This window comes from Lipotes vexillifer, unplaced genomic scaffold (assembly GCF_000442215.2).
Source record: "Lipotes vexillifer unplaced genomic scaffold, Lipotes_vexillifer_v1.1 scaffold1329, whole genome shotgun sequence".
Taxonomy (NCBI): domain Eukaryota; kingdom Metazoa; phylum Chordata; class Mammalia; order Artiodactyla; family Lipotidae; genus Lipotes; species Lipotes vexillifer.
Window position 1 is genome coordinate 282,192 of NW_006797566.1, and position 11,638 is coordinate 293,829.

Below are 11,638 nucleotides of genomic sequence, written 5' to 3' on the forward strand. Positions count from 1 at the left end.
TTCCTTCTTTGCTTTGTGCCTGGTTCAGTACTTTCTTAGCAAGTTCTGGGGGAGCTCAGGTCCTGAGAAGGGCTGGGGCCTGTCAGGGCACTAAACAAGCTGTAAAAGCACTCTGGAGGAAAAGGGAGGCTCCTCTGCGTTTCCCTTTCCTGCAGGCCTGCCCTGGTTTTTCATGATGTCATCCATTCATCATTGTGATCTGATTGGTGGTCCCAGGCCTTGGCCAGCTGCCCAAGGCCAGAAGGGAAGAGAGAGATCCCAGGACAAATGCGCAGCAGGCCCCTGAGCATGTGCGGAAATGTTGTCATCAGTTCCACATAGAAAGACTTGGAACAAATCGAAGAAGACAATGAAAGTCACAAGATCCTATCCAACCTTCCCTTCCCTGAATACCTGGGAAGAATTCAGGGACCTCTTTCCTGTGGATAGGGAACCAAATCCTGGAGTGGGCCTGGGTGTGGAGGAGGGACTGCTCTGCCAGATGGTTCATTCTCCAGAATTCAACCTGTTTCCTGAATCAGTGGTGTTTGAAAGCAACTTTGTCCAGGTACTCTTGGGCCGCTCAGAATGGCACTCCTTGATTCCTCTAAATCTGTTCGCACAATGTGACGGAGAGTCTGTCCCTGGAACTGGAGTGGAGTGACAACTGAAGCAAAGAGAGGAACCTAAGGCAAGGCTACCCCCATCTGACCCTGACTTTGCAGAGCTCCAGATAGGTTTTTTTCCTGCAGTCACTCTGGGGAGAGAGGTCAAGTGTTGTCTGCTCTGAGTGGAAGATTTGGTAGCTTCCCCCCTCAATTTACTTCCTCCTCCAGGCTGTCAGCTCAAAGCAGATGAACAAAGAGGCAGTAAAATGAGCTGCCCTTTGAGGGTTCAGAACAGAAACGGTGGTGGGTGAAAGAATAGGAGCTGGACGCCCAGAGATATCTGGGCTCAGAGTCCGGTCCACTGCTTTCTTATCAGGAGGTGTCATCAGGAAGGTGACCTGCACACCCTGAATCCAGTTTCCTCTATTGTAAAAAGGGTGGGACTGACCTGGCTATTCCATGAAACACAGGAGGCAAAGGCCTTAGTGCAACGGCACTCAGTGCATTTTTGTTTCCTTGTCTGGCCTCCCCTCAGGCCAGATGGAAACCAGAATAAACAGAACTTGGAAGTTACAGGGATTTGACAGTGCAGAAAAGGTGCAGGAGATAATAGGGGCCCTCAAGAAAGTGCCAAAGGACAGGTTTTTCAAAGAAAATCCAGGAAACAGTCTGGGGAGGATTCACAGAAGTGTGACACACGTCAAGAAACTCTTGTGGGCAATTGCTAATAGTAGGTAAAGTAAATACTGGTACAGTTGTTTAACCAATATAGGTTAAAACTGTGGTTCCCAGCAAGCGATGATTTTGCCCCTGCCACCAGGGGGCATTTGGCAATGTCTGAAGACATTTTGGGTTATCGCAATTTGTATGAGGGGAGGGTGGAGATTGCTCCTGGCATCTATTGGGCAGAGGCCATGGACACTGCTAAACATCTTACAATGCACAGGACAGCTCCTCCCCCAAGCAAAGAATTATCCAGCCCAAAATGTGAATGGTGCTGAGTCTGAGAAACTCTCGCCTAAAACATACTGCTGCTTCTGCCAGTGCTCAGACTGTGCCCTGGGGGTGCTGCTTTGCAGGTCAAAAAGAGCAGGAGCTGGATAGGCATCTACAAAGCCTCCAACACCATGGCTCTTGGGGTGACCTCCTCTGTGCCCTGCCTGCCTCTTCCCAACATCCTCTTCATGGCCAACGTCAGATGGCACCATGGGCAGAGGCAGACATGGAACCAACCAACTACAGCCCCCAAGATCATCCTGAAGAGGTAAGCATCCTGAAGTGGGGCAAAGGGGGGCCATAAAGTGGACAGGAGTGAGGGCCAGTCTACACGCCCTCTTTCCTTCTCGCTGCATTCGCTGCACTGAATTCTTAGGAAATCTCTCCACTTTGGGCCAAGGGGCAAGGAAGCCAGGCAGTCTGGCAGATGAAGCACTGGCTGGGAGATGCAGGTTCTAGTCCTTATGCAACTAACTAGACTCAAATAATTTTTGAGTCACAGGTTACTTGCTGCATTGCAGTCTTCCTACTGGTAAAGTGAGTGGAATGAAGTCTCACTTGGAGCTGTAACATTATGCTTGTTGGGGATGAAACGGCCCTTTTAGATGTTTGAGCCTCTTCTGTAGGATATCTCAAGAATCCCTAGATATTCCCAGAAGTCCAAGTAAACCCTTCATTGCTCCACGTCGCTTCAGTGATAGACCTCTCCATTATGTTCTAGGTACACCTATGGCAAGTACAGCCCAGACCCAGCTGACTAATACTAGATCCAAAGCCAGCTCCTTGAATCTTAGCTCCTTTGGGAAGAGTAATGGAGGCATTGAGGTCAATGAATGGACAAGCTGGACAGTGGGACCCAGCTCCTGTTGTGCTGTCAAGAAGGAAATTGAAAAGCCCTATGATCCCAGCTACCTTACTCCCAGGCTGTCCCTCTCAAGCAGGATCCAGGGAACACCAGCATGAGAATCATGGCAGGATGGGTAGAGGTTAGAATGCAGATTCCAGGGGCTCACCCCAGACCTACTGAATCTGAATCTTTGGGGTTATCTTGAGGCGTCTGCATTTTAAACAAGCTCCCCAGGTGAATCTGATCTCCCCAAAGTTTGAGCACTACTGTGCTAAGCATTCTCTCTCCTACCCACCAAAGCCTCAGTTCTGAAGGAGACACTCCTCCTTTTAATGAAGACAGGGTTGGATCGGAAGCAATGGGGTTGTCAATGTGTGTCTTCCCTCACGCCTTCAGGATTCTCCCTTTGAAGTTTGTGGAGCTCCAGGTCTGTGACCACTTTCAACGTGTCCTGTGGTTGAGGACAGTCACGGAGAAGATCTACTACCTAAGGCTCCACCCTGACCATCCTCAGACTGTCTTCCACTTCTGGATCCGACTGGTTCAAATTCTGCAGAAGGGCCTGTCCATCACCACCAAAGACCCTAGGATTCTCGTCACTTACTGCCTGGTACCCAAGAACAGCTGCAGTCCCTCAGGAGACTCACAGGTAAGTGGGCACCATTGGCTCCTCCAGCCAAGGTCAGAGCTGAGCTGTAGAGCTTCGGTGAGCTGATACGGGGGCACCCTGGGAAGCCTTGCCTTAGGCCTTTTGTAACCAGCTTTACTGATTAAAATTCACCTGAGTGTACAGTTCAAATTTTTCAGTAAATGTATAGAGTTGTGCAACCATCACCACAATCTAGTTTTAGAACATTTCTATCACCCTAAAAAATTCCCTCGTGCCCATTTGCAGTCATTCCCTGTTCCTACTTTCTGCCCTAGGCAGCCATTGATCTGTCTTCAATCTCTACTCATATTTCTGAGACATTTCATATAAATGGAATCCTATAATATATAGGCTTTCATGTCTGGCTTCTTTCACTTAGCATAAGGTTTTTCAAGTTCATCCATATCATAGCATGGGGCCAACTCTAGGGTAGAGTCACAGATTATCAATGATTTCTTCCTTTCAGTTGCTGAATAGTATTCCATTGTATAGATATACCATGTTTTATCTATTCACCAGTTGATGGACATTTGGGTTGTTTCCAGTTTGGGGCTATTATGAATAATGCTGCTGTGGACATTTGTGTACAAGTTTTTGTATAGATATATGTTAGGGTATGTTTTCATTTGTCATGGGTAGATTCCAAGGAATTTGAATTGCTGGGTCATATGGTAAGTTTATGTTTAAACCGGCAAACCATTTTCCAAGGTGACAGTACCATTTTACATTCCCACCAGTAATGCATGAGGGTTTTAGTTTCTCCGCATCTTCACCAGCAATGGTATTGTTGGGAATTCCCTGGCGGTTCAGTGGTTAGGACTCTGTTCACTGCTGAGGGCCTGGGTTCAATCCCTGGTCAGGGAACTAAAATCCCACAAGCCACACAGCCAAAAAAGACAAAAACAAAAATAAAACTATCATATTATCTTTTTGTTTGTTTGTTTTTTTGCGGTATGCGGGCCTCTCACTGTTGTGGCCTCTCCCGTTGCGGAGCACAGGCTCCAGACGCGCAGGCTCAACGGCCATGGCTCACGGGCCTAGCCGCTCCGCGGCATGTGGGATCTTCCGGGACCGGGGCACGAACCCGTGTCCCCTGCATCGGCAGGCAGACTCTCAACTACTGCGCCACCAGGGAAGCCCGGTATTATCTTTTTAATTAAAGTCATTTTAGTGGATGTGTTATGTTTTTAATTAGGGTTTCCTGTTGAACTTTACATGGGCTTATTATTCATTTATATATCTTCTTGGTGAAATTTCTATTCAAATCTTTCTTGAAACTTTAAAAAAATATATCTATTTTATTTATTTATTTGGTTGTACCAGGTCTTAGTTGAGGCAGGCCGGCTTCTTAGTTGCAGCTCGCCTGCTCCTTAGTTGTGGCATGCAAACTCTTAGTTGTGGCATGCATATGGGATCTAGTTCCCTGACCAGGGATCAAACCCAGGCCCCGTGCAGTGGAAGCGCAGAGTCTTAACCACTGGACCACCAGGGAAGTCCCTTGCCTATTTTTAAATTGATTTTTTTCTTCTTATTGAGTTGTAAGAGTTCTTTGCATATTCTGGATACAAGTCCTTTATCAGATGTATGATTTGTAAATATTTTCTCCCAGTCCGTGAGTTGTCTTTTCATTTTCTTAATGTCTTTTGAGGAGCAAAAGTTTAAAATTTTATTTTATTTATTTTTATTTTTGGCTGCGTTGGGTCTTTGTTGCTGCAGCAGGCTTTCTCTAGTTGCGGTGAACAGGGACCACTCTTCTTTGCAGTGCGCGGGCTTCTCATTGCGGTGGCTTCTTCTGTTGCAGAGCATGGGCTCTAGGCACGCAGGCTTTAGTAGTTGCCCCGCGCGGGCTTAGTTGCTCCGCAGAGTGTGGGATCCTCCCGGACCAGGGCTTGAACCCGTGTCCCCTGCGTTGGCAGGTGGATTCTTAACCGTTGCACCACCAGGGAAGCCCAAAAGTTTAAAATTTTGATGAAATGCAGTATATCAGTTTTTTCTTTTATGGATCAGGCTTTTGGTGTTGTATCTAAAAACTCTTTGCTCAACCCAAAGTCACTAAGATGTTATCCTATATTTTCTTCTACTTAGCTCTTACATTTAGGTCTCTGATTCATTTTGAATTAATATTCTTGTATGATGTGAGGTAGGGGTACTTTAAGTACTTTTTTTTTTTTAGCATGTGGATATACAACTGTCCTAGTACCATTTGTTGAAAAGCCTATCCTTTCCACATTGAATTGTCTTGGCATCTTTACCAAAAAATCAATTGACCATAAACGTAAGGATCTATTTCTGGCTTCTCAATTCTGTTCCATTGATTCATTTGCCTATTCTTGTGCCAATACCACAATGTCTTGATTAATGTAGCTTTATAGTAAGTTTTGAAATTGGGTGTTGTAAATCTACCAATTTTGCTCTTTTTCAAATTGTTTTGGCTATTCCAGATCCTTTGCATTTCCATGTAAATTTTAGGATCAACTTGTTGATTTCTACAAAAAAAAAAAATGCGTGCTGGAATTTTGATAAGGACATGTGGAATTTATATATCAATTTGGGGAAAATTGCCATCTTGACAATATTGAGTCTTTTAATACATGTATATCGAATGTCTTTCCATTTATGTCAATCTAATTTAATTTCCCTTAGCAATGTTTTGTAGCTTTCAGTTTACAAGTTCTATACTTCTTTTGTTCAATATATTCCTAAGTATTTGACTGTTGATATTATTGTGAATGGAATTGTTTTCTTAATTTAATTTTTGCACCAGTCATTGAAAGTGTACAGGAATACAATTGGTTTTTGTGTATTAATCTTGTTTGTTAGTTGTAGTAGTTTTTGTGGATTCCTTGGGATTTTCTACATATGTGCATACATTCATGTCATCTGCGAATAAAGACAGCTTAACTTCATTTCCAGTTTGGATCCATTTATTGGTTTATTGCCTTATTGCATTAGTTAGAACCTTCAGTACAATGTTTAACAGAAATAGCAAAAGTAGACATCCTTGCCTTGTTCCTGGTATTAGGGGAAAAACATCCAGTCTTTTATTAAGTATGATGTTAACCATGGGATTTTTTGTAGATGCCCTTTATAAGGTTCAGGAAATTCCCTTCTATTCCTTGTTTATTGAAAATTTTTATCATGAGTGGGTATTAAATTTTGTCAGATGCTTTTTCTCCATCTGCTGAGATGATCCCATATTTTTGTCCTTTATTCTATTAATATAGTATATTACATTAATTCACTTTTAGATGTTAAACCAGCGTTGTGTTCCTGCAATAAATTCCATTTGGTTACGGTGTGTACGATCCTTTTTATATATTACTGGCTCTGGTTCACGAGCATTTTGTTAAGGAGTTTTGCATCTATGTTCATTAGAGATATTTGGTCTGTAGTTTTCTCGTGCTAGCCTGGCTTTGGTATCAGCGTAATACTCACCTTACTGAGTAATTTGGGAAGTGTTCCCTCCTCCTCTATTTCTGAGTTTGTGAAGATTGGTGTCACTACTTCTTTAAATATTTGATAGAATTCAGGGAAGCCACCTGGGCCTTTTTGCCCCAGGCCTTATAGTGTAATGAACAGAAGCCTGACTTGAGTTACAACACAAAATCCATGAAGGCCGAGATTTTTATCTGTTTTCTTCACTTCAATTCCCCAGTGCCTGGCACGTAGTTGATATTCAATAAATATTGAATGGGTATGAGCAGTGTGCACAACTGAGGCATCTGTGGGGTATCACAGGCAACAGGAAAAAAAGGCAGTTTTACTCTGGCATAAAAAGTAGCTCAACGTAGGATATTTCTTAGAGAAATGAATTTGAAAAACATTAAATTCCTACAATAAACATTTAATCCCCTTCCATTTAAATATAAAACCAAGTAGCCTAAGCTTTATTAAAGTTTATATTAATAGGCTATTCAATAACATATTAAGGTATGTTAATAAGAATAGCTTATCTACTAAATTACGTTTAAAGTTTTCAGAGACAATGTTATTCTTGGGACACCAAAGGGTATTTATAACAGTACGGGGGTATAAACAAACAGATATGGCCTCAGAATTGCCTCTCTGTGCAGTTGGCATGGCTCTGTCTGATAGGACAGCTGAGTTCTAACCTTTAGGGTCTGAACCATGATATTAGGAAAATGCAGAGACGCTGAGAACTTAACCACCTGGTTTTGCTTTCTTCCCTCCATCTAGTTAGTGCAGAAGAAACTCCAAGCCTCCCAGCCCAGCGAGAGCCTCACACAGCTGATGGCCAAGGGGGAGAGTGAGGCCCTCTCTCAGATCTTTGCCGACTTGCACCAGCACAGCCAGCTCAGGTACATGACTCAAATCCAGCCAGCACGACGTCCCCAGATGGTCTGCGCTGGGAGATCCAGAAACCAAGTTATCTTGGTTAATGGGCACAGGGAGGTGCACGAAGTATTGCCCCTCAGTATCCAGTCTGTATTCTTGACTCAGTGCAGCCCTTTCCTGGTCTCTTTGCCTAATTTTCCTTCTCCACAAGCATCGTGGGCTTGACCCCAGAGGAGGAATTTTATAAAAAAATGAAAAGTACCTTCTTTAATATTAAGAATAAATTAGTAACACAGGTGGAAAAGTAAAACCTAATTTCTAAACTAGTTTCCAGTCCTACAGAAAATCAATCAAAACATTGTTTAAAATGTCATCATCTGTCACTGGGTTCCTTTACCTACTTACCTGGCCTCTGCTTGAACTTTATGGAGATTCTATAGTCACTTTTTTTGGTTTTTAATGTTTTCTGGAAAGCTCCCTCATGCAGGCCTGTCTTCTCCATGCCTGAGGAAATGTCCTTACATGTACAGATGACTTAGGGTTGCGTCTTAAGACTGGTTGGTATGAGAGAGACAGAGGTCGAGAGCACTTAGACCACAGGGCACCACGGCCAGAGAGCAAAGATAAAATGGGAACCGGGGTCCTAGTGAACTTGATTTGTGGTGTCAAAGAAAAGGAAGAACAGAAAAAAATTAGTAAATGTCACCAGGAGAGAAAAACGAGGTGTCAGAGAGAAGGAGATTTTTGTCATAACAGGGACCAGCAACTCAGAGACAGAATTTAACAAAAGAAAGTTTTCTTTGTGAATGCCAGTAATAAACTAAAAACCAGGAGAGCGCAGAGGGTGCAGTCTCTCATAATGGGTAAGAGCTCACACAACCCTGGGCCCAAGTCACCACTCTATGAGCCCTTGGGGGCATATTGCTTAACTCTGCTGGGCCTCGGTTTTTACACCTATAAAGTAGAAATTGCAGTACTGCCAACCTCAAGCAGATAGTGTCAGGATTAAATGAGCTCACATGCATCAAGTGCTTGGCCCATCCTCAGCAAATTTACAGGAGGATGTAATAAACTCTCAATTAATATTAACTTGTAGGGAATTCCCTGGTGGTCCTGTGGTTAGGACTCTGCGCTCTCACTGCCGAGGGCCCGGGTTCAATCCCTGGTCGGGGAACTGAGATCCCGCAAGCTGCGAGGTACGGACAAAAAGAAAAAAATTAGCTTGTTTTTTTAATTCTAACTTGAGCTGGAAGTAGAAAAACTATTAACACAAGAAAAAGACTTGTCAGTTGCCCGCTGTTAAAGAATTTATACTGTAGTTGTCACTCTGTATATCATACAGAGATCTGTAATGAAGGAAGATGTAAGATGGTAAGATGTCACATTGCTGAGCTGGAGAGCCCTGGACTCTAATGGAGGAAGATATTTGATATCTAATAGCAAGATATTTTGACTGTCTCAGAATGTTAACTTACAGATTTTCTTTATTACTCTGGGAAGGATGGCTTCTGTTTATACCTCACTGGCCACAATTCAGTCACATGGCCACACCCAGCTGCAAAGGAGGCCGGGAAATGCAGCCTCCATTCCACATAGCCATGGGCCCAACACAAAATTAGATGTTCTGCCCCGGAGGGAGAAGGGAAAAGGGCATGCTCGGGACCTACTGGCAATCTCTGGCACAGACAGCTTTTACTATCTCCAGGAGGTCAGAAGAATCAAAGACCTGAAGGAGAAACATGCACAAGCCAGATAAAGGGTGGAGAAAGCTGTGCAGGGTAAGGGAACAAATGAGGCTTCGCCCTGAGGAAGAAGCTTGGTGAGTGCAGCGAAAGGGAAGGAAGGCCAGTATGGAAGTGAGGATGGTGGTAGGACGACATACATACGTAGAAATGGGCAGGGACCAAGCCAGGCAGGGGCTGGGAAGCCACGCAAATGGATTTAGACTTTAAGTGTAATGGGAGCCTTAGCAGCATTTTAAACAGGGAAGTGGCGTGATCCCATGTACATTTTACAAAGGTCATGCTGGCTGTTGCAGTGACAGTGATTTGAAGAGAGGGAGGCTAGGTGTGGAGGGACCAGCCAGGGAGCTATGGCAACCGAGTCTGGGCTGTCATGTGCAAGACGGATCAGGGGGATGTGAGAAACAGGGAACATTGAATTTTTGCTTCCTTCTCTCAATAATTGCTTTGTACAGACATTTAGTTTCTTCTCTTTAATTTTTCAGCATGAAGCCCTGAGTGGTGATTTTTCTCCTCATTTAGGCAGGTTCTAGTCTGGCTGCGGTTATAGCAGTTTTTGCACGTTGGCAGCAACATGCAACATACAGCAAATAAAATAAATGGCCAAGACACAGGACCAAACAGATGGAGTCACACCCATTCCACCTCAGCAAAATCAGCAGCCTGGGTTCTGCTGCCCAAACTCCACCCCATCCCGCCTCCCCCTTCCCTATTTTTATTTCTGGTACTTTAATATGCGTCACACCCACCCAATATAGTCACAGCTGGCCTTTTTCACATTTATATCTGCCTCTAAAGCTTTTGTTGCATCAGGAAAAATATAACTAGAAACAAGATTTAAAATGAGAGTTTCATGCTCTATTCTTTTCCTTTTGACTTCCATTTCCTTGATCCTGAAATGGCTGGAGTTCCAGGAGCAGCAGAAAGAGAAAAAAAAGGACAGTCCAGGTAACGGAGGGCACGGGGCACCCTTGTCTCAGAGAATTTTCTGCTCTGCAGATATAGGAGTAAGATTGCCTCTAGTACCCCACCCCAACTTTCCTGGTGCTGTCAGGGTTGCCGTCATCCTCCTGTACCTTAGTTTGAGTTCCTCCGGGATCTTTGGCCACCATAGTCAATTTGGCATCAAATCCTATTAACTCCTTTCTTTCAAATGTTTCTTATATTCTTTACTTCATTTCTACTCCCACAGATCCCACCCTAGTCCACTTTATCATCTCTTGCCTGGACCACGGCAGGAATCTTCTGCTATAGTTCATTCATTCATTTATTCATTCAAAAGCATGCACTGAGCACTTGGTAAGTGCCAAACACTGTTGAAGGCTTTGGAATCACAGTGAAGAAAGACACAGCACCCCCTTCAAGGGGTTTATAATTTTTGAGTCAGATGGGTAAATCCCCAAATTACATAACCTCTCCTTCCAGGCAACATTCAAAGCTCGAGCCTGGGGTGCCACAGGCGCACAAATGCAGGCCTCCCTCCCTCCTCCCGGGAAGCTGTCCCAGAAGGCCTGGGGTCTGAGCTGAGTCAGAGAGGATGAGTACGAGTGGGCTGGCCAAGGAGGATGAGGCGGGGTTTCTAGGAAGAGACGCAGAGTCTGTGTGAGACAGCATGACCCATTCTGGAAACAGCAGCCCTGTTCCCGATTTTTTTCTGGGTTCTAGTTTACCCCAGATCCACTCATTTTGGCATGAATGATCCTGCATGAACTTTCCCCTCGTACCCATCTCACCTGATCACTGTCCCCTCCTCATATGGGAGCCTTCTGACTCCTCCTGTTCTCCAGCCCAAATCTTCTGCTCTGGTCAAACCTCAGCTACCCTTCCCCATGCCTTATTCATCCCCCACTCCTCCCTCCCTCCTGATGCCACCCTAAATCCTACCTAACCTTTCAGGTCCACTCACGACACCTTCCTGCCCAGACAAATCTCTCCTTGCTCATAACCTCTCTTACACAACATACTATCCCTGATTGTTTCATAGGCTTAAGTCTTGTTTCTTCAACGAATACTAAATTTTTCTGGTGCCTCTGAATTTCTACAGTGGCAAGCACAGGGCTGGGAACACAATAGGAGCTCGATAAATATTTGTGCACCACACCACTAAGAAATTACTCCTCCAAATTGGCTCAGGAGGCAGCCAGAATATCATGTTATATTTAGAGATTTAGAGGAATGTGTAGATCCCAGGGGAGCTGTGCCAACTTTTATCCAAACCAGGGGTTGCAACTCAAACATCTGCAGGGGGTATAGAGGTGTAAAGAGTCTAAGTGTCATAGATATAAGAAATGGCTGGGTTTTCTCTCAACTCTATCATTGGTAAAACAACAGCTGGGCTGACACTTGGTTTCAGCATTGAGGAGACAATAGGGAGTGGTGGGGACAGTGGCATGAAAAAGTGAACGTTTCAATTAAAGCTTCAACTAATTGTTGCCACACTGCAACACAAGCCTGGGGTTGCCAGATACTCTGATTTTTCAAGAAAAAACAAAAATCTGATTTTTATATCACATCCCCCCCC

General features: G+C 44.2%; 1 protein-coding gene across 1 annotated transcript in view; it reads left to right on the forward strand.

Annotated features, from left to right (window-relative positions):
* The first annotated feature begins 298 nt into the window (after positions 1–298).
* Positions 299–11,638, forward strand: part of GARIN1B (golgi associated RAB2 interactor 1B) — a 13,906-nt gene continuing 2,566 nt past the window's right edge. The window contains 6 exon segments of the mRNA XM_007469726.1: positions 299–547; positions 1,667–1,851; positions 2,827–3,079; positions 7,277–7,398; positions 10,026–10,059; positions 11,478–11,490. Of these exon segments, the coding sequence (XP_007469788.1) occupies positions 299–547; positions 1,667–1,851; positions 2,827–3,079; positions 7,277–7,398; positions 10,026–10,059; positions 11,478–11,490 (856 nt within the window).